Consider the following 26,925-nt stretch of genomic DNA (forward strand, 5'->3'; position numbering starts at 1 on the left):
AGTAATATTGAAAAAAACAATGATAATTTCATTCCGATTAATGAAGCTCAAGAGAATTAATGGTACCTCAAGGTTTATTCTTATTATACATACCTCTTTCTTGTTGTTTACGGTTCTCAATGATACCAGGGGTATCCACAAATGTTACTCTTTCCAAGAGTTTATGGGGAATCTCAATGCCAATAAGCTTCTCCAAAAAGTTCTGCCCAAATTTCTCCAGCGGAGAGAAGGAACGAGCGCTGTCAGCTGCCATCACAATGCCTTCAATGGTCTTCAACTTTGGCCCATGCATGAGGACGGTAAATTCAGAAGTTGTGGGTTCAGCACCTACAAAGAGATAGTAAGAGGAGCGTAAGCTTTATAAAGGAAGGACGTTCTTGAAAAAACTATATGTCTATCCTAAAAATGACTCAATCACTACCTGTATATAATTGATGGGGGGTTTCATCCAACCCCAAGAGGTAGTTGATCATGGTGGACTTGCCAACGCTCCACGGTCCCAAAAACAACACCATTGGCTTAGATGTGATCTCTCCATCTATAATTATAAAAAAAAACTTGCATTAGAATTCTATTATGGATTTTGACATGAAAATATGAAACAAAAGAAGAAGCAAATGAAGAAGAAGAGGAGATGGAAGAGGAGGAGAAGGGGAAGTAATTCGCCAATGAAGCCAATATTAAGAGATGTGCATTAGATTAAAAGTGACATCATAACAAATACACTCAGGAGGTTCCTGAAAATTTTGATGATACAGTCAGAATGATTTGTTGATTGCATCATTGAGCTCAATATAGTGTTTATAAGTAGCCTTAAAGGGGTTGTCCACTTTGGCCAATGACTTTATGCTAGGGCTCGTGTAGAAGACGGTATAACTCAGACAAGTGCTACCCATTGTTTTGATGAATAGCACTTGTCCTCATGTTATTGTATGGGGCTGTGCACATGTTTCATGGTACATGTTCAATACTCAGTGATCCCTCACCTATCCCGGAAGTTACGTTCAAGAGACCCCCGCGAAAGGTGAAAATCCGCGAAGCAGCGGAGTTATATTTACTTTATTATTTACCCGTATTTTTCGGATTATAAGACGCACTTTTCCTCCCAAAAAGTTTGGGAGTAAAATGAGGAGTGCATCTTATAAGCCGAATGTAGCTTACCGGGAGGTGGTGGAGAGGGGTAGCAGGAGGCAGGGGCGATGCTGTGGACTGCGCTGTGCTGCGAGCGGTGTACTGTGCTGTGGACTGTGCGCTGTGCTGCGGGCGGTGAGGCAGGGGCCATCCTGAAAATGTCAGCGGTGCAGGCTTCAAATAATGGCGCCTGGAGTCGACGCGTGCTCAGATGGAGCTCTTGGCTCAATATCTCATCTGCGCATGCGCCGCCTCTGGCCCATTGATCTCCCAGCAGCGGACTTAAGGAAAATGGCGCAGGCGTGGATGAAATCTTGGCTCGTGATTGAGCCGATAGCTCAATCCGTGCAAGTACTGACTAACGGCGCCATTTCTTTGAAGCCCGTATTGCTGACAGTCTCTGGATGTTCCTGCCTTACAACGCCTGCAGCGAGCATCCGGGACACCTGCCGTATCGCCCTACTCCACCACTGCCCCTGCCTCCTTTGACCCCGCTCCATCAAGTAAGACAGCACCGGATTATATGACGGACCCCATATTTTTTTTTTTACCTTTTGTTTTTCTCTAAATTTGGGGTGCGTCTTATAAAGTGAAAAATACAGTTGTTCTTTAAAAATCCACAATACAGTGAACCACAATATAGTGAGGGCTGACTATATATACTGTATATATCAAACCCCAAGCTGAGTGTAATGCATATCACAACCACTGGGTGGCCACGTACATACACTTATGGCATAAAAGTCTCCCGACAGAGTATTGCAAAATCATGGGGGGTTTTTTTCAAAGCTGATGATCTCGCACCACTCATTTTGGGATATGTCGACACTGGACCAAGAATCATTCCACCACAATATTTCAAAGTTCTAAACCGATATCCGGTCCCATCTCCCCATCCAATCATGGAGGGCTGCTTTTCTTTATATAAGGCCAATTTAGCAGTACATAATATTTCCAATTTAGGTTGCATTATATTAGTTGTTTATTAGTGGTATAGCAATCATACATTACATGGCTTCTCGGAAGGCAGCAAGCGGAAGCTGGCAGGTTAGTATGCAGGTGGGATGGATTCAGGCCTGTGTTACTGGAAGCAGACACGCAAGCTGAAAAGGCCAGGCAGGACACAGGCATCTTAGGCAGTTCTACCCACCTGCGGCCGAGTCAGCAAGGCTACGTCCATGATAAGCTGTTAGCAGATGGGAGGGAAACGAAATGTCAACATTTAATCACAAGACAAGGGAAAGCTGGGCCCTACGGCAGATGCAAGTGGGGGCATGGAGGGCACGGAGGGCATGGTGCAGTGCTATCATCCCGTGCCAAATACAATTAAAACTAATTAACCTTATTCTCATAGTAAATGTATATTTATATCAATAGGGCTATGTGTAAGATACCAAGCTATGAAGTCTCTAACCAGTATTAAATTATTATTTTTCATGTCTGTTCCACCACTAGGGGGAGCTAAAATCTTAACTGCATACAATTTATATCAATATTCAGGAAGCTTCATGTCTGTTCCACCACTAGAGGGAGCTAAAATCTTAACTGCATACAATTTATCTCAATATTCAGGAAGCTTCATGTCTGTTCCACCACTAGAGGGAGCTAAAGGCTTAACTACATACAATTTATCTCAATATGCAGGAAGCTTCATGTCTGTTCCACCACTAGGGGGAGCTAAAGGCTTAACTGCATACAATTCATCTCAATATGCAGGAAGCTTCATGTCTGTTCCACCACTAGGGGGAGCTAAAGGCTTAACTGCATACAATTTGTCTCAATATGCAGGAAGCTTCATGTCTGTTCCACTACTAGAGGGAGATAAATGGCTTACTGCATACAATTTATCTCAATATGCAGGAAGCTTCATATCTGTTCCACCACTAGGGGGAGCTAAAGGCTTAACTGCATACAATTCATCTCAATATGCAGGAAGCTTCATGTCTGTTCCACCACTAGGGGGAGCAAAAGGCTTAACTGCATACAATTTGTCTCAATGTGCAGGAAGCTTCATGTCTGTTCCACTACTAGAGGGAGATAAATGGCTTACTGCATACAATTTATCTCAATATGCAGGAAGCTTCATGTTTGTTCCACCACTAGGGGGAGATAAGGCTTAACTGCATACAATTTATCTCAATATGCAGGAAGCTTCATGTTTGTTCCACCACTAGGGGGAGTTAAGGCTTAACTGCATACAATTTATCTCAATATGCAGGAAGCTTCATGTCTGTTCCACCACTAGAGGGAGCTAAAGGCTTAACTGTATACAATTTATCTCAATGTGCAGGGAGCTTCATGTCTGTTCCACCACTAGGGGGAGCTAAAGGCTTAACTGCATACAATTTATCTCAATATGCAGGAAGGTTCAGGTCTGTTCCACCGCTAGAGGGAGCTAAAGGCTTAACTGCATACAATTTATCTCAATATGCAGGAAGCTTCATGTCTGTTCCACCACTAAAGGGAGCTAAAGGCTTAACTGCATACAATTTATCTCAATATGCAGGAAGCTTCAGGTCTGTTCCACCACTAGGGGGAGCTAAAGGCTTAACTGTATACAATTTATCTCAATATGCAGGAAGCTTCATGTCTGTCCTGTCACCTCCAACTCAAAAATATTTCCCGGATCCGTACATTCCTTTCCCAAGAAGCTGCAAAAACCCTAGTACATGCCCTTATTATCTCCAGTCTGGATTATTGCAACCTCCTGCTCTGTGGCCTCCCTTCTAACAGTCTCGCACCTCTACAATCTATTCTAAACTATGGTGCCCGGCTAATCCACCTCTCCCCTCGCTACTCCCCGATCTCTCCTCTCTGCCAATCCCTTCACTGGCTTCACATTGCCCAACGACTCCAGTTCAAAACACTAACCATGACATACAAAGCCATCCACAACCTGTCTCCTCCCTACATCTGTGACCTAGTCTCCCAGTACTTACCTGCACGCAACCTCAGATCCTCACAAGATCTCCTTCTCTACTCCCCTCTCATCTCCTCTTCCCACCATCGCATCCAAGATTTCTCCCGTGCCTCCCCCATACTCTGGAATGCTCTGCCACAACATATCAGACTCTCGCCTACCTTGGCAAGCTTCAAAAGGAACCTGAAGACCCACCTCTTCCGACAAGCCTACAACCTGCCATAACTCTCAGTCTGATACAGCGCCGCACTATCAGCTCTACCCTCACCTACTGTATCCTCACCTATCCCTTATAGACTGTGAGCCCTCGCGGGCAGGGACCTCTCTCCTCCTGTACCTGTTTGTGTCTTGTATTGTTTATGATTATTGTACTTGTCCCTATTATGTACACCCCTTTCACATATAAAGCGCCATGGAATTGATGGCGCTACAATAATAAATAATAATAATAATGTCTGTGCCACCACTAGGGGGAGCTAAAGGCTTAACTGCATACAATTCATCTCAATATCTTAAAAAATGTGAAACCACACAATGGAGTAATTGCTATCCAAAATTATTTTATTAAACAATCACAAACATTTAAAAGGGGTGCACAAATACACTCCTATCCTGGTAACAAGAAGTAAGAAGACATAGAGAACCTCACAAACGTGGGGACCAAGGCCAGAAGGTAAGAATAAGGGTCTGTGTCTGGGAGATCATAAGGCAAATCGCCTCTCTAATAACCCATAATATATGTACCCAGGTACAGACTGTAAAACTCCCCTCTTATTGCTTCACCAACGGGTGTGCGGTGCCCCTGAGAAAGGTACCCGAAACGCGCGTCGGGCGTGAACCTTGGACCGGCTCCCTTCCTACCTCAGCCTCCGGTATGTAACATAGATATTGATGTCTCCGTCCCTGCTCATTTGAGCACTCTGGGAGATTTTACTGCGCACACCCGTTGGTGAGGCAATAAGAGGGGAGTTTTATAGTCTGTACCTGGGTACATATATTATGGGTTATTAGAGAGGCGATTTGCCTTATGATCTCCCAGACACAGACCCTTATACTTACCTTCTGGCCTTGGTCCCCATGTTTGTGAGGTTCTCTATGTCCTCTTACTTCTTGTTACCAGGATAGGAGTGTATTTGTGCACCCCTTTTAAATGTTTGTGATTGTTTAATAAAATAATTTTGGATAGCAATTACTCCATTGTGTGGTTTCACATTTTTTAAGAGTTTGAACTGGAGTTTTCCTATTATATAAATCCTATTATGGGGACTATTATGGTCAGATGACACATGTTCAATATGTATAATCATAATGATTTAAATCCCCTTTTGTCTATGAAAATTGTTTCAATTCATCTCAATATGTAGGAAGCTTCATGTCTGTGCCACCACTAGGGGGAGCTAAGGCTTAACTGCATACAATTTATCTCAATATGCAGGAACCTTCATGTCTGTTTCACCACTAGGTGGAGCTAAAGGCTTAACTGTATACAATTCATCTCAATAGCTCCACCTAGTGGTGGTACAGAAACTCAGAATTGTATTATTCATCTATTTCTGTGCAAGGGATTTTAAAAACTTTCAAAACAAAGAAGAGTTCTAATTTCTATAAAGATTTATTAAATAATTAAAGCAACCCACAGCACCTCTGGAAACTGGTAAGGGGTCCAATATTATTTTCTAACATATCACTATGCCTGCGAAAGTAATAAAAGGTCAGATTCCAACTGTGTTCATGCTTTCTTATACGGCAGAGGGGCCTTTTTGGTACCCTATGGCACCAGGACCCAGGTGTGGCTGCTACTTTTGCACCCCCTATATTTATGCCACTGGTTACATGCAATCATATGCATTTAAAGGGGTTGTCCAGACTTAATGTATTCATGGTCTATCCTTTCAGATTAGTTTCAGATCAGCTGTTTTTAGCATCGGCTGGATGGTAATAGTGAGCAGAGGTCCATTTATTGTATAGGGGCCATTGCTGAGAACACCTATTCAGTAAATAGGCTAATAGCCCCTACACGGTGTATGGAGCGGTTCTGTTCCGGCTCCGTTCCGCTGTCTTCATGGCTGTAAATAGATGAGGCTGTCAATATTTTAAGTCTGGACAACCCTTTTCAGTATCCAAGGGGCAGTATATAAACATGCAGTCATGCAAACTTTGGGGTGCCAGGTGCTTATAGGTGCACTCTTATTCTTTTACTGAGCTTTCTGATTTCTCCATATACCCCTCCCCCATATGCACCATCCAATATGTAGTACATATTTATATAAAGGGTCTCTTGCATGTGGTTATATACTATTAATTAATGCAGTTTCTTAACACAATATATTGTTAGTTTGATCAATAAATGTAAAATTAAGAATTAAAGGATATGCCATAAATGCCTGATAGATGCATGTTCCACCCCTGTACCTGCACCTAATTTGAAAAGAGACCCCCCCCATGCCTGACTCTTTCTGTTCAGAATAGCTGAGAACGCATGTACGGCTGTTTTTGGAATTCTTAATAGAAGTGTATGGAGGGAGTCACGCATGCGCAATACTATAAGAAGGAGCCCCATTCTAGAAATGCAGGTCCCAGATATAGGAATACCCCGAAATAGATAATATGTAATGCCAAAGTAAATATACAGTTGTCCTTAACAGGATTTTCTCTTTATAACTTACCCATTTGATGAGTTATCAGCTATCAAACTTACTTATCTGCATGGCATTGATTGTATATGTTTGAGGTGTTTTGCTGGGACAAAATTTAGGTGTTCATCAATGGAACCTTAAGATAACCCCTTTAAGGAGGACTTGTCATTTCCCCTAAATATGTCATTTTTTTGATCTGGTGTAAATGACCCTGTTCTCCTGAATCCGGCGTTGTTTTTCTTTTGTTCCAGCGCCTTTCCATTCCTGAGATATGACCCCCTTTTCCTTGTATGTAATTGGGCGTGGCCTTCAAGACGATGTCCATGAAGAGGAGCTGAAGACCACGCCCATTTACCGGAAAAGACTAGATTTACATACAGGGAAAAAGGGGCCATATATCAGGAACGGAGAGGCGCAGGAAAAAAAGAAAAGCAACGCCGGATTCAGGAGAACAGCGGCATTTACACCAGGTAAATAAATTACATATTTATGGCAAGTGACAGGTCCCCTTTAAAGTATGGATGTATACTTTATTTGTCTTATTACAACAAAGAGTATTTGGGACACAGGCTTAAGGTGTGCTAGTGATACCATGGCTGTAAGTTCAATCACTGATTACCTAGTCAAGCATGAAAGCCATTAATCTAGCTAGAACTTAGAGTTCCCCTTTAAATGATCATTCATAGATCCCATTAGTATCACCAGGATCTCTTGTTTTGGATTTCCTCCATTTTTTCAGGTTCTTGCTACTTGTTTACTATCAGGGATATTCATGGCAGACTCCTATTCCCCCGCTCACCTGTGATCTCGTACTGTCTCAGCTCGTTGTACTTATAGGACAGTTCCAGGGGTTTGATCGATGAGTGGTATATTTTCCTTAGTCTCTGCAGTGCCGCTAGAAAAGAAGGAACATAGAGCAGTGAGAACTGCGGTCGAGAAAGCAACTCAATAACTACAATTAATGAGGCCTCTGTTGATACGTGCCATAGAGAAACACCATGGATTACTATGGGGTCTATGCAAAAAGGGGTCCCTAGCCACAGATGTACTAGGTGATGAGAATATAGGTAGTAATCCCTTCTCCTGAGGAGCTACATTGCCAGGGAATTGAGCTAATTGTTATGGAAAAGGTGTGGAGGAGGAAACAAAAACTATGGTACACCCTTTGTTTGCAATGGGATACTATCTCTTCTATAAACACCACATATTGGGCCCAAAGTAACCCAAAAGTCCCCTATGTCAATCTTCCTACACGTGACCAAAAGTTATCTTTGTGAATCTTCCTGCAAGTGACCCAAAAGTCTCCTCTGTGAGTATTCCTGCAAGTGACCCAATAGTGCCATGTGTGAAGGATCTTCCTGCAAGTGACCCAAAAGTCTTAGAATCTTCCTGCAAGTGACCCAATAGTGCCCTATGTGAATGTTTCTGCAAGTGACACAAAAGTCCCCTACGTGAATCTTCCTGCAAGTGACAAAAAAGTTCCCTACGTGAATCCTCCTGCAAGTGACACAAAAGTTCCCTACGTGAATCCTCCTGCAAGTGACTCAAAAGTTCCCTATGTGAATCCTCCTGCAAGTGACCCAAAGGTTCCCTATGTGAATATTTCTGCAAGTGACCCAAAATTCCCCTATGTGACTCCTTCTGCAAGTGACCAAAAAGTCCTCTATGTGAATCTTCCTGCAAGTGACCCAAAAGTTTCTTTTATTTATTTTCCTGCAAGTAACTCACAAGTCTCCGAATCTTCATGCAAGTGACCCACAAACCCCCTGTATGAATCTTCCTGCAAGTGACCCAATAGTCCCCTATGTGAATCTTCCTGCAAGTGACCCAAATGTTCCCTATGTGAATCTTTCTGCAAGTGACCCAAAAGTTTCCTTTATTTATTTTCCTGAAAGTGACCCAAAAGTTCCTTATGTGAATCTTCCTGCAAGTTACCCAAAAGTCTCCTGTGTGAATTTTCCTGCAAGTGACCCAAAAGTCTCCTGTGTGAATTTTCCTGCAAGTGACCCAAAAGTCTCCTGTGTGAATTTTCCTGCAAGTGACCCAAAAGTCTCCTGTGTGAATTTTCCTGCAAGTGACCCAAAAGTCTCCTGTGTGAATTTTCCTGCAAGTGACCCAAAAGTCTCCTGTGTGAATTTTCCTGCAAGTGACCCAAAAGTCTCCTGTGTGAATTTTCCTGCAAGTGACCCAAAAGTCTCCTGTGTGAATTTCCCTGCAAGTGACCCAAAAGTCTCCTGTGTGAATTTTCCTGCAAGTGACCCAAAAGTCTCCTGTGTGAATCTTCCTGCAAGTGACCCAAGAGATTAAGCGATCTCAAGATTTTGGATCTACATGTTGTTATCATGTTATCTGTCGATTATCTCCACTGTGTAATGAAGTCCAATATTACCAATACAATATGTGGCTACCTGCATAATCATCAGCCGGTTTTTCTTCTGTGAGCTTTAAGGTACTGTCTATGTGGCTCCTGTCCCTCCTCGGGAATTCTTCCACATCTTCCACATCATCTGTAAGAAAGAAAGAAATGGTTAATAGGTCATCAAGTCAATGAGACTTTCTATGCTAGGCAGGATATAGGACCAGTATATATTAGGAAGTGCTGTCTGGAAGTGATGGACTGTATATCAATATGGCATATAAGGGGTGTAGCTATGGTTAGTCTTGGGGCATGTGCCCAGGGTACAGCATGCAGGGGGTAATGGGCAGCAAATTGGGAGAAGTTAAAGTCCAGACCTCAAATCAATGGACATCTTGCTGGGTGACCATAAAAAGTAACTGTCATATTATATATATATATATATATATATATATATATATATATAATTATTATTTTTCATAAATCAATCATACACATGAAAATGAGAAATTTTGTAATATCTCTTATTAGATAAATTCACTTCTTTCTCCTCCTGGACTTATCATTTCTTCTCAAAATCCTCAATTCATGGTTAAATCTGTCTTCAGTGGATACAGATTTTCCCATTACTGAGATAGCTGGTGTTTATAAAGTTCTATGGAGAACTGTAACCATTGTTTCAGGAGAACTTGCAGCAGAATGTCTGTGTCTGCATCCACGTCACCATAGCCACAATTTTCTGTACCCCATTAACCACACAAGGTCGTCTTGCCCCAGAGTCTGATAAAACAGTGAAGTCTGGTTCCTCAAGAGTCCATGAGGTTAACAGAAAACATTTGTGCAACATGGAATCCAGTACTATTGGACATCATAAGTCTCAATGTCTTAAGGCGTCTTAGAAGAAGGCATCAAAGCCCCTTTGCCATTAGAAATGTGATTTATTTTTTTTTTAATTTTCTGTTTTCAAAGGTTGACCCATGAGAATCACTCCTTGAACCATGTCCCACTCCCTACAAGAATGCTTCTCGAATCTCGCCCCATGCCTGAGGAGGTCAAACAGTAAAAGTTTTATTTAGTTAGATATCTCGGGCTTAACCGGTTTATATGTAAAAAGAACGATAAAATTCGGAAATATAATTTTCTGGTGAAGGTCCATTAAGAATTTTGGAATGTCTACCTTTTAGTCTTGACTGTGGATTTGGCTTCTCGGGTTGTTCAGAAGATAATGATTCTGTTCTTTCATCCAAAAATCTTTTCTCGTCATCGACCCCCAATTCAGCAGATAACTGATCTTCACTGATTGCGGAGTTGTCATCTTCCTCGGAAGAGTCCTTTAATTCCTCAGAACTTTTTGTTTCTGTATTCTCTGACTCATCTGCTTTTGCTTCGTCTTCTGAAACCCTTTCAGGTATACTTCTGTCCACTTCTGTATTTGATATTTCTTCTTCTGTCTCCTCTGATAGAGTCTCTGTGTTTCCATCAACATTTGTATGATCTTCTTGCTTTTCCTCTGAATGTTCTTGTTTTACATCTACCTCTGGCTCTTCATCCTCTTCTTCAGTAGAACCATCCCCATTTGGATCAATCCCAGCTTCTACCTCTGGTTCTTCATCTTCTTCGTCCTCTTCTTCAGTAGAACCATCCCCATTTGGATCAATCCCAGCTTCTACCTCTGGTTCTTCATCGTCTTCGTCCTCTTCTTCAGTAGAACCATCCCCATTTGTATCAATCCCAGCTGCTACCTCTGGTTCTTCATCTTCTTCGTCCTCTTCTTCAGTAGAATCATCCCCATTTGGATCAATCCCAGCAACTACCTCTGGTTCTTCATCTTCTTCGTCCTCTTCTTCAGTAGAATCATCCCCATTTGTATCAATTCCAGCATCTACGTCTGGTTCTTCATCCTCTTCTTCCTCTTCTTTTGAAGAACCATCTCCATTTACATCAGTCTCAGCATCTACTTCTAGTTCTTCAACATCTTCATCTTCAGAAGAATCACCCCCATTTTCATCAGTCTCGGCATCTACCTCTGTTTTTTCAGCCTCTTCTTTATCTCCTCCTGAAGACTCATCTCTATTTGCTTCAGTCTTAGCATCTTTCTCTTCTGCCTCTTCTTGATCCTCTTCTGAAGACCCACCACCATTTGCATCAGTCTCAATAATCACCTCTGGTTCTTCATTCTCTTCTTGTTCTTCCTCTGAAGACTCACCTTTTTCTGCATCTATTTTTTCTGTTTCCTCTTCTTCTGCTACTTCAACCTCTTGATTGATGTCCTGATCTTCATTATCATCGTCATCAGTTACTGCTTGATCAGGTTCTTTATCGATGGTTGCATCTTGGCCTTGATCAACGTCATCTTCCTGCCCTCCATCGTCTTCATTCTCAACAGGATCACAGAGGGATGCTCCTGGAGTAATATTTTGTTTTTCTTGCCTTTCACCAGCCGGTCCACAATCCTGTTGCTTTCTTTCAGGTGTTTCTGGTTCAAGGCCTTCATTATAGGAGAATAGGAGATCCTTCTCTGGATGAACGTGATCCGCATAAAGAGACTTGTCATCCAAGCTGGTGTCCACTGCTCCTGTCTGTCCATCAGCAAGGGGTCCAACATCCTCGGGGACATCAGAGGAGACTTGAAATTCAAAACAGAAGACGATCAGTCAGTGCCATCCGATCACTGGGTTCAGGATCATAGTAATACAATTATAATAGCTGGAAAGTAGCAGGTATTTAATTAGCTCGCCAATCCCTCTTCATCATAAGGCCCTGTCACACGCAGCGATATCGCTAGCGAGCGTACACCCCCCCATCGTTTGTCCGTCACAGGCAAGTCACTGCCCGTGGCGCACAATATAGTTAGGAGCCGTCACACGGACTTACCTGCCTAGCGACGTCGCTGTTGCCGGCAAACCGCCTCCTTTCTAAGGGGGCGGTTCTTGTGGCGTCACAGCGGCGTCACTAAGCGGTCGCCCAATAGAAGCGGAAGGGCGGAGATGAGCGGCCGTAACATCCCGCCCACCTGCTTCCTTCCTCATTGCCGGCGGCCACAAGTAAGTTGTAGTTCGTCGTTCCCGGGGTGTCACACGTAGCGATGTGTGCTGCCTCGAGAACGACGAACAACCTGCGTTCTCAACAATCAGCGATTTTTGGAAAATGAACGACGTGTCATCGATGGACTATTTGGTGAGTATTTTCCATTGATAATGATCGCTCGTTGGTGTCACACGCAATGACGTCGCTAACGATGCCGGATGTGCGTCACGGAATCCGTGACCCTGGCGATATATCGTTCGATACATCGCTGCGTGTGACGGGGCCTTTAATCTTTCGGATCTTCTACATTGATCAATAATTATACCAAATTATTTTACTCATAGCTCATGTATAGGGTTGAGCTATGCATTTCATAGTTTAATCAGTAAAGACACTTAAAGGGGTCTTTTCACCTCTCCTGACATGTCTGTTTTAGTGAATATGTGTATTCCCCATGTAATAACAATTCCAAAGCATCTTTTCTTAGAACTCTACATTGATCCGTTACTTGGTTATTCCTCGTAGAAAGTATGAACAAATTGACACCTGGTTTACTGTTAATCTTATCAAAGGGGTATGTCTCTAAACAGTGTCATACTGTCAACTCTGATTGGACAGTATCAGACAGTGAAGAGACACGCCCCCAACTGGTAACAATAAGATTCTAGGAGGAATAATGGGAACAGCACAATGAAGAGGTTTAGGAAGAGATGTCTCTAAGCTGTTATTTCTTTCTTAAAGTACACAATTACTGTATTTATCAGGTTCTCTTTATGGAGGTGCTCTGTTCTGAACTATTCAAGGGCAGTTAGATAGATAGAGAAATAGCTAGAGAAATAAATAGATATACGATAGACAGACAGGATAATAGATAGACAGAGAGAATCAAGTGCATCTTAATAAATTAGAATATCATCAAAAAGTTAATTTATTTCAGTAATTCAATACAAAAAGGGCAACGTATATATTATATAGAGTCATTACACACAGAGGAATCTATTCCTATATATTATATAGAGTCATTACACACAGAGGGATCTATTCCTATATATTATATAGAGTCATTACACACAGAGGGATCTATTCCTATATATTATATAGAGTCATTACACACAGAGGGATCTATTCCTATATATTATATAGAGTCATTACACACAGAGGGATCTATTCCTATATATTATATAGAGTCATTACACACAGAGGGATCTATTCCTATATATTATATAGTCATTACACACAGAGGGATCTATTCCTATATATTATATAGAGTCATTACACACAGAGGGATCTATTCCTATATATTATATAGAGTCATTACACACAGAGGGATCTAGTCCTATATATTATATAGAGTCACTACACACAGAGGCATCTATTCCTATATATTATATAGAGTCATTACACACAGAGGGATCTATTCCTATATATTATATAAAGTCATTACACAGAGGCATCTATTCCTATATATTATATAGAGTCATTACACACAGAGGGATCTATTTCTATGTATTATATAGAGTCATTACACACAGAGGGATCTATTCCTATATATTATATAGAGTCGTTACACACAGAGGCATCTATTCCTATATATTATATAGTCATTACACACAGAGGGATCTATTCCTATATATTATATAGAGTCATTACACACAGAGGGATCTATTCCTATATATTATATAGAGTCATTACACACAGAGGGATCTATTCCTATATATTACAGTCATTACACACAGAGGGATCTATTCCTATATATTATATAGACTCATTACACACAGAGGAATCTATTCCTATATATTATATAGAGTCATTACACACAGAGGGATCTATTTCAAGTGTTTTTTTTTCTGTTAATGTTGATGATTATGGCTAACAACCAATGAAACCTCAAAGTCATCTCAGAAAATTAGAATAATTACCCAAAACACCTGAAAATGCTTCCTAAGTGTTTAAAATGGTCCCTTAGTCTGGTTCAGTAGGGTACACAATCATGGGGAAGATTACTGACTTGACAGACATAGGAAAAAAAAAAATCAGCTCACCTAGACCTTGGAATTCATGTGGTGAAAAGATTAGATGCCTGGTTCCAAGACAGGCCGGATCCTGCCGAAAAGCATGCACAAGGAGTAGAGGAAAAAAAACAGTACCTACTCAGGAGATCCAAAAAAACCTTCTTTATTGCAAAAACCATGCATATAAAAACATAATGCAATATTAAGAGTAGACCACGTCAAATGTGGTCTACTTTTAATATTGCACTATGTTTTTATATGCATGTTTTTTTTTCAATAAATAAAGTTTTTGTGGATCTCCTGAGTAGGTGCTGTTTTTTTCCTCTACTCCTTGTGCATGACTTGACAGATGTCCAGAAGGTAATCATTGACACACTCCACAAGGAGGGTAAGCCACAAAAGATCATTGCTAAAGAAGCTGGCTGTTCATAGAGTGCTGTATCCAAGCATATTAATGGAAAGTTGAGTGGAAGGAAAAAAGTGTGGTAGAAAAAGGTGCACAAACAACTGGGATAACTGCAGCCTTGATAGGATTGTTAAAAAAAGGCCATTCAAAAATTTGGGGGAGATTCACAAGGAGTGGACTGTTGCTGGAGTCAGCGCTTCAAGAGCGACCGCACACAGACTTATCCAGGACATGGGCTACAAGTGTCGCATTCCTTGTGTGAAGCCACTCATGACCAATAGACAACGCCAGAAGCTTCTTACCTGGGCCAAGGAGAAAAGAACTGGACTGTTCTCAGTGTCCAAGGTGTTGTTTTCAGATGAAAGTAAATGTTGCATTTCGTTTGGAAATCGCGGTCCCAGAGTCTGGAGGAAGAGTGGAGAGGCCACAATCCAAGCTGCTGAGGTCTGGTGTGAAGCCTCCACAATCAGTGATGGTTTGGGGAGCCGTCATCTGCTGGTGTAGCTCCACTGTGTGTTATCAAGACCAAAGTCAGCGCAGCCGTCTACCAGGAAATTTTACAGCACTTCATGCTTCCCTCTGGCGACAAGCTTTTTGGAGATGGAAATTTGATTTTCCAGCAGGACTTGGCCTCTGTCCACACTGCCAAAAGTACCAATATCTGGTTTACTAACCACAGTATCACTGTGCTTGATTGGCCAGCAAAGTCACCTGACCTAAACCCCATAGAGAATCGATGAGAGAAACCAGAGCCAACAATGCAGACGAGCTGAAGGCGGCTATCAAAGCAACCTGGGCTTCCATAACACCTCAGCAGTGCCACAGGCTGATTGCCTCCATGCCACATTGCCGCATTGATGCAGTGATTCATGCAAAAGTAGCCGAGACCAAGTATTGAGGCATTTACTGTACAGACTTTTCAGTAGATGCCAACATTTCTGAGTGTAAAATCATTTTTGGTCCTATATAATATTCTAATTTTCTGAGATAATGACTTTTGGGTTTTGATTGGCTGTAAGCCATAATCATCAACATTAACAGAAATAAACACATGAAATAGATCATTCTGTGTGTAATGACTCTATATAATAGATAGGAATAGATTCTTCTGTGTGTAATGACTCTATAGTATATATAGGAATAGATCCCTCTGTGTGTAATGACTCTATAGCATATATAGGAATAGATCCCTCTGTGTGTAATGACGCTATATAATATACAGGAATAGATCCCTCTGTGTGTAATGACTCTATATAATATATAGGAATAGACCCCTCTGTGTGTGACTCTATATAATATATAGGAATAGATCCCTCTGTGTGTAATGACTATAATATATGCATTTCCCTTTTTGTATTGAATTACTGAAATAAATTAACTTTTTTATGATCTTCTAATTTATTGAGATGCACTTGTAGACAATAGACAGACAGAGAGGTAGATAATAGCTAGCTAATACATAGATAGATAGATAGATAGATAGATAGATAGATAGATACAGTCATATGAAAAAGTTTGGGCACCCCTATTAATGTTAACCTTTTTTCTTTATAACAATTTGGGTTTCTGCTATTTCAGTTTTATATATCTAATAACTGATGGACTGAGTAATATTTCTGGATTGAAATGAGGTTTATTGTACTAACAGAAAATGTGCAATCCGCATTTAAACAAAATTTGACCGGTGCAAAAGTATGGGCACCCTTATCAATTTATTGATTCACTCCTAACTACTTTTTACTGACTTACTAAAGCACTAAATTGGTTTTGTAACCTCATTGAGCTTTGAACTTCATAGGCAGGTGTATCCAATCATGAGAAAAGGTATTTAAGATGGCCACCTGCAAGTAGTTCCCTATTTGAATCTCCTCTGAAGAGTGGCATCATGGGCTCCTGAAAACAACTCTCAAATGATCTGAAAACAAAGATTATTCAGCATAGTTGTTCCGGGGAAGGATACAAAAAGTTGTCTCAGAGATTTAAACTGTCAGTTTCCACTGTGAGGAACATAGTAAGGAAATGGAAGAACACATGTACAGTTCTTGTTAAGCCCAGAAGTGTCAGGCCAAGAAAAATATCAGAAAGGCAGAGAAGAAGAATGGTGAGAACAGTCAAGGACAATCCACAGACCACCTCCAAAGACCTGCAGCATCATCTTGCTGCAGATGGTGTCAATGTGCATCAGTCAACAATAAAGCGCACGTTGCACAAGGAGAAGCTGTATGGGAGAGTGATGCGAAAGAAGGTATGCAAAAGTACATTTGGACAAGCCAGTTACATTTTGGAAGAAGGTCCTGTGGACTGATGAAACAAAGATTGAGTTGTTTGGTCATACAAAAAGGCGTTATGCATGGAGGCAAAAAAACACATCATTCCAAGAAAAGCACTTGCTACCCACAGTAAAATTTGGTGGAGGTTCCATCATGCTTTGGGGCTGTGTGGCCAATGCCGGCACCGGGAATCTTGTTAAAGTGGAGGGTCGCATGGATTCAACTCAGTATCAGCAGATTCTTGACAATAATGTGCAAGAATCAGTGACGAAGTTGAAGTTACGCAGGGGATGGATATTTCAGCAAGACAATGATCCAAAACACCGCTCCAAATCCACTCAGGCATTCATGCAGAGGAACAATTACAATGTTCTGGAATGGCCACCCCAGTCCCCAGACCTGAATATCATTGAAAATCTGTGGGATGATGTGAAGCGGCGGTCCATGTTCGGCGACCATCAAACTTAACTGAACTGGAATTGTTTTGTGAACAGGAATGGTCAAATCTACCTTCATCCAGGATCCAGGAACTCATTAAAAGCTACAGGAAACCACTAGAGGCTGTGATTTTTGCAAAAGGAGGATCTACAAAATATTAATGTCACTTTTATGTTGAGGGGCCCATACTTTTGCACCGGTCAAATTTTGTTTAAATGCGAATTGCACATTTCCTATTAATACAATAAACCTCATTTCAATCCAGAAATATTACTCAGTCCATCAGTTATTAGATATATGAAACTGAAATAGCTGCTGCAAAAACCCAAATTGTTAGAAAGAAAAAAGGTTAACATTAATAGGGGTGCCCAAACTTTTTCGTATGACTGTAGATATAGATAGAGGGATAGAGGGATAGATAGCTCAACAATTAAATTGCAACACCAAGAAAGAAAAGTCGTGGAATTATGGAAATAAAAGGAAGCAAATGATGACAAAATTGAAACAAAATTCTCAAAACTCTCGATTTATTCAATAACGAATATAATCGCCACAGAGAGAAATTGGCTGCTATTGCTGAGGATATTGATGGTTGTCTGAGGAATGTTGTGCCACACTGAATACATTGGGGTAAATCATCAAAATCCACTGCTGGCAGCTCCGTTTGCAATTTCCAACTAAGGAGGTCCTCGGTGTGCTCGATGGGAGACAACTCCGGAGACCCTGCAGGCCATGGTAGCACCAACGAAGACAGTCCGGTTAATTTAGGTGTGTTTTAAAATTTTTGTTTAATTTTGGTGTCACTTGTCCACAAATGATTTCTCCATGTAAGAATACTCCCAGAAAGATCAACCATTCTTCTACTAAAATGTGTGTGGTTGTGTCGGCATTCCTTCAGTCATGTAGACCACCCTTAGGCCGGGGTCACACTGGCATATAGCATCCAATGCGAGAGCTCAGACTCTGAGTGTCATCTACTGTGATCCGATTCTCTCGCATGAAAAATCGGAGCACAAGTGCGGAGAAGGAGAGATTAATGTCTCCATTGTCCGTCTCTGTGTATATCGGACTGGATGTCATCAGTGCAGTTCGATGATTCACATGTTCCCATAGACTTATACGGGTGCGTGTGAACCAATATATGCTGCAATTTTTTGCCAGTTCGACATGAGAAAGATTTCGCAGATCTGCTCTGCCTCATTGAAAAATATTGATCTGAGTGCAATGCGAGGATTTTCTCCCATTGCACTCCTTCGAATTATACGTCAGTGTGAGCAAAGCCTTAGGCTAGGGCTATTATGGTGCGACTCAATGTTGCAAATGTTTATAGATAGTGTGAGAGAATAGAATCCTTTTTGTTCTTAAAGAAACCATCTTGTCTTATAACTGAGCACTGATGGGCGGGGAAGCTTCACATTTCCGTTCATGCACTTACTGCTCTTATTTGTACATAGTTCAGAGGAGTTATTTCTTTGTTTGAGGTACTATATAAACTGGTCACTTGATACAATAAAGCTGAAACTTTCAGTATACCAGAAAACGTGTGTGCTGTAATGGTTTCCCGAGCACTTGTAAAACAAATCTTATTAATTTGAAGTTCATGAGGCATAGAAGGAGTGTATTTAGCTCACAACATATAGCGATAGATAGATAGATAGATAGATAGATGGATAGAAAGATGGATAGATAGATAGATAGATAGATAGATGGATAGAAAGATGGATAGATAGATAGATAGATAGATAGATAGATAGATAGATAGATAGATAGATAGATAGATAGATAGAGGGATAGATAGATAGATGGGTAGACAGAGAAATAGATAAATAGAGGGATGGATAGATAGAGAGAGATAGATGGATAGAGGGATTGATAGATGGATGGATAGATAGATGGATAAAAAGATAGATGGATGGATAGATAGTAGATAGATAGATAGATACAAAATAATAGATTCGTTGGCAAAAAAGTTGTGCAAACACAACTTTCTTGTCAGTTTTGATAACATTGATTTTTGAAGGATCCGTTTTTTTAACACAGGAGTCTATGGAGAATGGATCTGTTAACAGTTTGCTATTAGTCATCTGTTTTTCTTGCATTTGAAACTGATCCATTTTTTCTTACTGGATCAGTTTCAAATGGAAGATAAATAGCGATCAGTTAATGGATCTGTTTTCCATAGACTCCAATGTCAATAAAACAGATTCTATGAACGATTCACCATATTGCTCTCTACCCAATATCCCAGATCACGGCCGGCCTGCTATTGTACGATGGGTCCATGTATGTCTGGTCCTCACTCAGATTTTGGAGGGGTCATATAAACAAAAAAAAAGTATTTATTGTACAGTTGTAGATTTTATTTCAGAATATCTGATTCTCGCACACATAACAGAAGCCATTGATTGTATATTCTCACCATGGTTAGACTACAGCAGTGAGAAACCAGCAAAGAGGTATCTGCCCTTTACGGAGGTAAAAATACATCTGAAATGTGCTACGTTGTCCAGAGTTTGCCCCGTGTGCAATGTGCGAGGTGCCAGGAATTTCCGTGGGGACAGCAGTGAGATTCATCTATGCGGCTATTTCAGATGAGACCCTGACCCATCGTTATTGTCTCCAATCATTTCATGTCTCAATCATTCAGTCACCTTATTACCCTATAGATTTCATGGGGACACGAAAGTTAGAAAACATATTACCATCTTTCCATCCATCATCTATCTATCCATCCATTATCTATCTATCTATCTATCTATCCATCCTTCTATCTATCTATCCCTCTATCTATCTATCTATCCCTCTATCTATCTATCTATCTATCTATCTATCACTCTATCCCTCTATCTATGTATCTATCCATCCATCATCTATCTATCCATCCATTATCTATCTATCTATCCATCCCTCTATCTATCTATCTATCTATCTATCCCTCTATCTATCTATCCCTCTATCTATCTATCTATCCCTCTATCTATCTATCTATCCCTCTATCTATCTATCTATCTATCCCTCTATCCCTCTATCTATCTATCCCTCTATCTATCTATCCCTCTATCTATCTATCTATCTATCCCTCTATCTATCTATCCCTCTATCCCTCTATCTATCTATCTCTCTATCTATCTATCTATCTATCCCTCTATCTATCTATCCCTCTATCTATCTATCCCTCTATCTATCTATCTATCCATCTATCTATCAGTCCATCCCTCTATCTTACTATACCTATCCATCCATCTATCCAATATTATCTAATTTTCTTTCTATTTAATAGTATATCTATCATATATTATCATTTATAAGTATCTGTCACGCCAAAAGCAGGAAGACCCCCGGTGAGTGGTGCAACACAATTTTAGCCAGGGAAGCAATACAATTGAAGGCTCTGGCCCTAGAGAGGAGAGTGGTCATCTCTTAACACTCACCTGATCCCTGCACCCCTTAATGTCCCTAGACAGGTCCTACCCCGAGCACTGTTACATGCCTAGGCACTCACTGGCCCTGAACTCATACTGACTAGTGAAAGCCAGCGAGATACTAGTCTCGCCACTGCAATAAGACAACACAAGGAAACTAAAACAAACAGGTGAGGAAAGACACCACAAATAACACTCCACAGCTTTTCCGGCAGAAACTTCTCATCTGAGACAGAAGTGAACATCTAAGCTTCTCCACAGACAGGCTCCTTCAAAGCGGACAGCATAGAGTGGACTATAGCCAACATAGGGAGGAGTGAGGAGTGGATACTTATAGCAGAAGGAAGCGGCTACAGCTAAGGTGACATCTCCAGCCAAAACGTCTCAGCTGCTACAGACCAGAACATCCCAGCTTCTCCAGTGACAGGCTCCTTCTAAATGGACAGCATAGAATGAACTATAGCTGACATAGGGACGAGTGAGAAGTGGATACTTATAGCAGAAGGGAGTGGCTGCAGCTGAGGTTATATCTCCAGCAGAAATGTCTCAGCTGCTACAGAAGCAAACACCTAAGCTTCTCCAGAGACAGGCTCCTTCAAAGTGGACAGCATAGAATGAACTATAGCCGACATAGGGAGGAGTGATGAGTGCATACTTATAGCAGAAGGGAATGGCTGCAGCTGAGCTTACATCTCCAGCAGAAACGTCTCAGCTGCTACAGAACAGAACATCTCAGCTTCTCCAGTGACAGGCTCCTTCTAAATGGACAGCATAAAATGAACTATAGCTGACATAGGGAGGAGTTAGAAGTGGATACTAATAGCAGAAGGGAGTGGCTGCAGCTGAGGTTACATCTCCAGTAGAAATGTCTCAGCTGCTACAGAAGCAAACACCTAAGCTTCTCCAGAGACAGGCTCCTTCAAAGTGGACAGCATAGAATGAACTATAGCCGACATAGGGAGGAGTGATGAGTGCATACTTATAGCAGAAGGGAATGGCTGCAGCTGAGCTTACATCTCCAGCAGAAACGTCTCAGCTGCTACAGAACAGAACATCTCAGCTTCTCCAGTGACAGGCTCCTTCTAAATGGACAGCATAGAATGAACTATAGCTGACATAGGGAGGAGTGAGGAGTAGATACCTATAGCAGAAGGGAATAACTGCAGCTGAGGTTACAACTACCTGTTATATCACAGCAGGATAGAAAGGAACCTTAAACTCTTCTACACCGAATGCAATTAAAAAAGCTCCGACTCAGGATAAACGACGAGCAGGCACTGAAGAGGATCTGTGATCAACTATACACTGTGACCTTCTGATCCAATATTATCTATTTTTTTGCTATCTATTTAATATTAAATCTATCATATGTTATCATTTACAAATGTCTGTCACGACGGGAGCAGGAGGACTCCCAGCGAGTGGCGCAACACAAAAGGGAAAACCAGGAAAGCAATAAAACGGAAGGAACTGGCGTTAGGGAGAGAGGAGAGTGGGGTAACTTCCTAACACTCACCTGAGTCTGATCCTTGTAGTCCATAACATCTCTAGATGGGTCCTTCCCCCCGTGCACTATCACGTGCTTAGGCACTCACGTGCCCTGAACTCTCCCTGACTAGTGAAGGCCAGCGAGACACTAGTCTCACGACTGCAATAAGATAATATGAGGAAGGTAAGACAAACAGGTGGGGAAAGAAACAACAAATAACACTCCACAGCTTCTCCAGCAGGAACTTCCCAGCTGCTACAGAAGTGGACACCTAAGCTTCTCCAGAGACAGGCTCCTTCAAAGCTGGCAGTATAGAATGAACTATAGCCAACATATCTATCTATCTAAGAAAAAAAAACAAGAAAATAACAGGACTAAGAGCACTCCATATGAACAGGTAGTGTATCTGTTCATGACATAAAAAAAGCAAAAAAAGTTACAGCCACACACTGAAATGCCAAAATTTTCAACTTTCAAAACAGATCTGATACATTTTTTTTAGATGTTTAGCATATGAAAAATGGCCATTTTACATACCTGCCCAGTAGCTACGTCAAGGCAAGCTCGTTATTCTGGGTCCTACTCTTCCTTTCTGCCTCTGACAGAGTTTTAAAAAAACCCTACATGTTTGAGCAAAGATAGACCCACTACTAAATAGTACAAGCACCTGTGGCTAATTGAGAAGGGGGGGATTGGGCGCATTTTCAGGCTAATGGACATGGTTCCATATGAAATACAAGAAAAAAACAGGACTAACAGCACTCTATGTGAACAGCTGCGTATCTGTTCATGACATAGAAAAGCAAAAAAAGGTTGCCTTGACGTGGTTACTGGGCAGGTATGTAAATGGCCATTTTTTTAAATGCTAAACATCTAAAAAAAGTAATTAGATCTGTTTGAAAAGTTGAAAATGTTGGAATTTCAGTGTAATTTAATTAAATTCAGTGCAGTTTAATCTATCTCACATATTTCTTCCTATCTAGATGTAGTTACCAGTGGCAGACATCTCATTGGTGTAGCCTGTGCTTTTCCATGTAAGAACTGAACCGCACTATGCCCCCAATGTGGGAGAACCTTTCTAGTGTCAGCTTGGCTTGAATCTGGAGTTATCAACCCTGTGGCCTAGGAGAACCATGACCCCAGCCCCAATGGTGACCACAAGCTAATGGGTCACTTTGGGTTGGTTGGGTCGGGTGAGCTTATCTTTGTCTTTGACCTGCAGCTGTTAGGACATTGAACATGAACACATACTGAATATCCTCTAAGATCAATGGCCACTACTATGAAATCTTAAAGGGAACGCATCATTAGGACGTTACCTACTGTTTAAATCTAATTTTATTTCTAATGTATTTTTTTTTTTTTCATTTTTAGCATATTTTTTTTCTTCCATATCACATTTTTTATTAAAAATAAAAATTAGAAATTTAACAATTTTCATGATGGTTACTAGGGCTTTTTTTTTTATAATCAAACTTTGTAGTCTTTAAAAAAATCCATATGTACATTAGCTGCAATAAACAGACTCCGACCCAATCTTCTGTAATAAAGCATCTAATGAGCGTGTTCAAAGGTCATTGTGAAGGGAACTTTGATATCACCTATTGTGATGGGTATTTTCTGTGTTATTAGCTATTTAACGTGTTACCTGTCATTGTCACCTTGCCTCTGATGATAATGAAACTGCTGAAAATGCTTCCTGAAAGGAGAGGAAGTAAAAAAAAAAAATGGCATGTGGCTAGTAGGAATATATATAGATCATTATGTGAACAAATAGTTTATGTACATGTAACACAGAAACCTGCTTTCTACAATAGGTAGCGTTATGACAAATTCCGTTTAAGGGGTTGTCCATGGGAATACATTGATGACCTATCCGGTCACAAGAAGGTTTTACAAACATGGATCAGTGTCATGGAGGCGTCAGGATCTGTGGAGGCTACAGATTCTGGCATTCTGCCTGCGCACTTCTCTGATGTCTGTGATCAGCGCACGGAGACTCAGACGTCGACCCACAAATTGGTAGTTCATAGGCAGGATAGCAAGATTTAATCTCTTCTAGGCTGCTTGTTAGTCTCCTTTGACCACTTCCTGTGGGGGGGAGTCAAGCACATTCACTCCCCTTCTATATATGCTGGCTGGACCCTTCCTGTAATGCCAGCTATAGTTTATCTATACTGGTCTGGTGAGGTGTTCTGATCCAGACTTACTGGTGTTTGTTGTACTTTAGTGCTGTGAGCGATTGTGGTGGTAACACTTGTTGTCCTTTTGTTGCTGCCTTGCTTATCTTGCTTTTCTCCTTAAGGTACCGTCACACTTAACGACGCTCCAGCGATCCCACCAGCGATCCCACCAGCGATCTGACCTGGCAGGGATCGCTAGAGCGTCGCTACATGGTCGCTGGTGAGCTGTCAAACAGGCAGATCTCCACAGCGATCAGAGATCAGCCACCAGCGACCCGTGTAACGACGCTGTGCTTTGTAACCATGGTACACATCGGGTTACTAAGCAAAGTGCTTTGCTTATAGTTACCCGATGTGTACCTTGGCTACATGTGCAGGGAGCAGGGAGTCGGCTTCTAGAAGCTGCGGACGCTGGTAACCAAGGTAAATTTCGGGTAACCAAACAAAGCCTTTGCTTGGTTACCCGATGTGTACCTTGGTTTACCAGGGTCCACAGAAGCCGGCTCCCTGCTCCCTGCACATTCAGATCGTTGCTCTCTCGCTGTCAAACACAGCGATGTGTGCTTCACAGCGGGAGAGCAACGACCAAAAAATGGTCCAGAACATTCAGCAATGACCGGCGACCTCACAGCAGGAGCCAGGTCGATGCTGGATGTCACACACAACGACATCGCTAGCAAGATCGCTGTTGCATCACAAAAACCGTTACTCAGCAGCGATGTCGCTAGCGATGTCGCTTAGTGAGACGTGGCCTTTAGTCTCTTACTGTTTGATCCTGTGAGTTTGCAGTGTGTCTAAGTTGTTTTTTTTTTACCTGTCGGTCTTGATCTGTGTTACCATCTCACCCTTGCCCCTTTGTTCCCTGGGGGTGGGTGTACAGCTTAGTTCTGGTCAGGAGATTAGTAAGGCATGGGACTACGGCATCTCTACCATCAGGGGTAATTCGGAGGGATAGCCTAGGTATAGGAGCCTCATGTTCCTCACTATCCTACAGCCTATATAAAAATAAAGATTTATTTATTTATCCTACAGTCACATCGTGACATATATATAGGATATTGTTGTCCTTATATTGGTGCCTTCCTTCTCTTGCTTTTCTCCATTGTCACTTACTGTTTGCTCCTGTGAGTTTGCAGTGTGTCTGAGTTTTGTTTTTCTCCCTGTCTTTATATGTGTTACCATCTCACTCTTGCCCCTTTGTTTCCCTGGGGGTGGGAGGACAGCTTAGTTCTGGTAAGAAGAATAGTAAGGCATGGGTGGATTTCCTGAGGAAGAAGTGGGGTAACACTTCGAAATGAGTAGAATTAAACCACCTTGCATTATACCTTTCCTGGGTTTATGTCATATTTTCAGCAGCACAGTATTAGTTCTACATCTACAGTGTTCCTGAGTGACTAAGGCACGGGATCCAACATCTCCACCATCAGGGGTAATCCAGAAGTTAGGGATAGCCTAGGGTCCCCTAGCATAAGGGACAGTATAGGAGCCCCTGTTCCTTGGTATTCTACTGTCACATTGTGATATATACGTAGAATATTGGTAGAGATTAATGTTTGTTTAATGTGTATGGGGGCCTTAAAGGTGTTCTTACACCTTAACTATTTGCCAAGTATCCGGTGATGGGTAATGCCCTGGGAGAACAAGAGAATTGGGTGTTTCAAATTGTACTTTCCCCTGAATTAACCCGTCTGTGGAGCATCGGGAGACCCCCTTACACATTAGATGGCCATCTGATCCTACCAAAATTGGTGGCTTTGGATGACTTTTCTCTACTGGTTATGGGGCGGGTGGTATGTCCTTGTCCTTTAGAGCCAAGGGGTTAACTGTACTGCTAATGAAGCCCTGCGAGATAATCCACACGATAGGGTCACTAAAGCTCTAAGCTACCAGTAGGATCCCTCTTGTGTCATTGATACTTGGCCTCCAGGCCCAAGAGGGTTGTGGGAAAAGTATGTGTCTTAGGGCGAAGCTGACGCAGCGTAAGTGACATATCTCAAATACTCAGCCAACTGGAGGGAAAAGGCCACAGGCAAAAGGATATAATTGTCCTCGCTCCTCCGGACAAATTGCCCTTGTGAGAGTGACATCCTGATTGAGCCTACGTCGGGACGTTGCACATCCTGCTAATATCCTTAACAGCTTGCGCGATTATATACAGTAGCTGCTGTGACTCCGATGACACACGCCTAAAAATGACAAGAGGTCATGTACATTTAAATACTTAGCCATCCCGGTCAGTGTCATGTGGTCGTTTTTGCAGACGCTGCCTGGACGTTTATTCGGGGGGAGTTCCGAAAAAAAACACACTCTTAACGGTTAATTGGCTAAAATAACTGAAAAGTCACAGATATGTAAAATTCTGAGACTTGGACCACCGGAGTGGCTGAGGCAGATGGAACAGCCAAGGACAGACAGGAAGAGTCACTAGCAAGGCTGGGACCACCGGAGTGGCCAAGGCAGATGGAACAGCCAGGGAGGACCGGCAGAGTCACTAGCAAGGCTGGAATCACCGAAGTGGCTGAGGCAGATGGAACAGCCAGGGCAGACAGGCAGAGTCACTAGCAAAGCTGGAACCACCGGAGTGGCCAAGGCAGATGGAACAGCCAGGGTGGACCGGCAGAGTCACTAGCAAGGC

At 41.7% G+C, this 26,925-nt stretch overlaps 1 protein-coding gene across 2 annotated transcripts in view; it reads right to left on the minus strand.

Annotated features, from left to right (window-relative positions):
• Positions 1–26,925, minus strand: part of SRL (sarcalumenin) — a 55,321-nt gene that overhangs the window by 4,661 nt on the left and 23,735 nt on the right. The window contains exons 2-7 of one of the 2 annotated variants that reach the window (XM_075318219.1): positions 10,221–11,669; positions 9,096–9,194; positions 7,487–7,582; positions 2,282–2,317; positions 422–538; positions 94–327 (exon numbers count right to left, since the gene is read on the minus strand). In XM_075318219.1, the coding sequence (XP_075174334.1) occupies positions 94–327; positions 422–538; positions 2,282–2,317; positions 7,487–7,582; positions 9,096–9,194; positions 10,221–11,669 (2,031 nt within the window). The remainder of the gene's footprint in view (positions 1–93; positions 328–421; positions 539–2,281; positions 2,318–7,486; positions 7,583–9,095; positions 9,195–10,220; positions 11,670–26,925) is intronic. The other variant, XM_075318220.1, reaches the window with a different exon arrangement.

The sequence above is a fragment of the Anomaloglossus baeobatrachus genome, chromosome 7 (genome assembly GCF_048569485.1).
Source record: "Anomaloglossus baeobatrachus isolate aAnoBae1 chromosome 7, aAnoBae1.hap1, whole genome shotgun sequence".
Lineage (NCBI taxonomy): Eukaryota > Metazoa > Chordata > Amphibia > Anura > Aromobatidae > Anomaloglossus > Anomaloglossus baeobatrachus.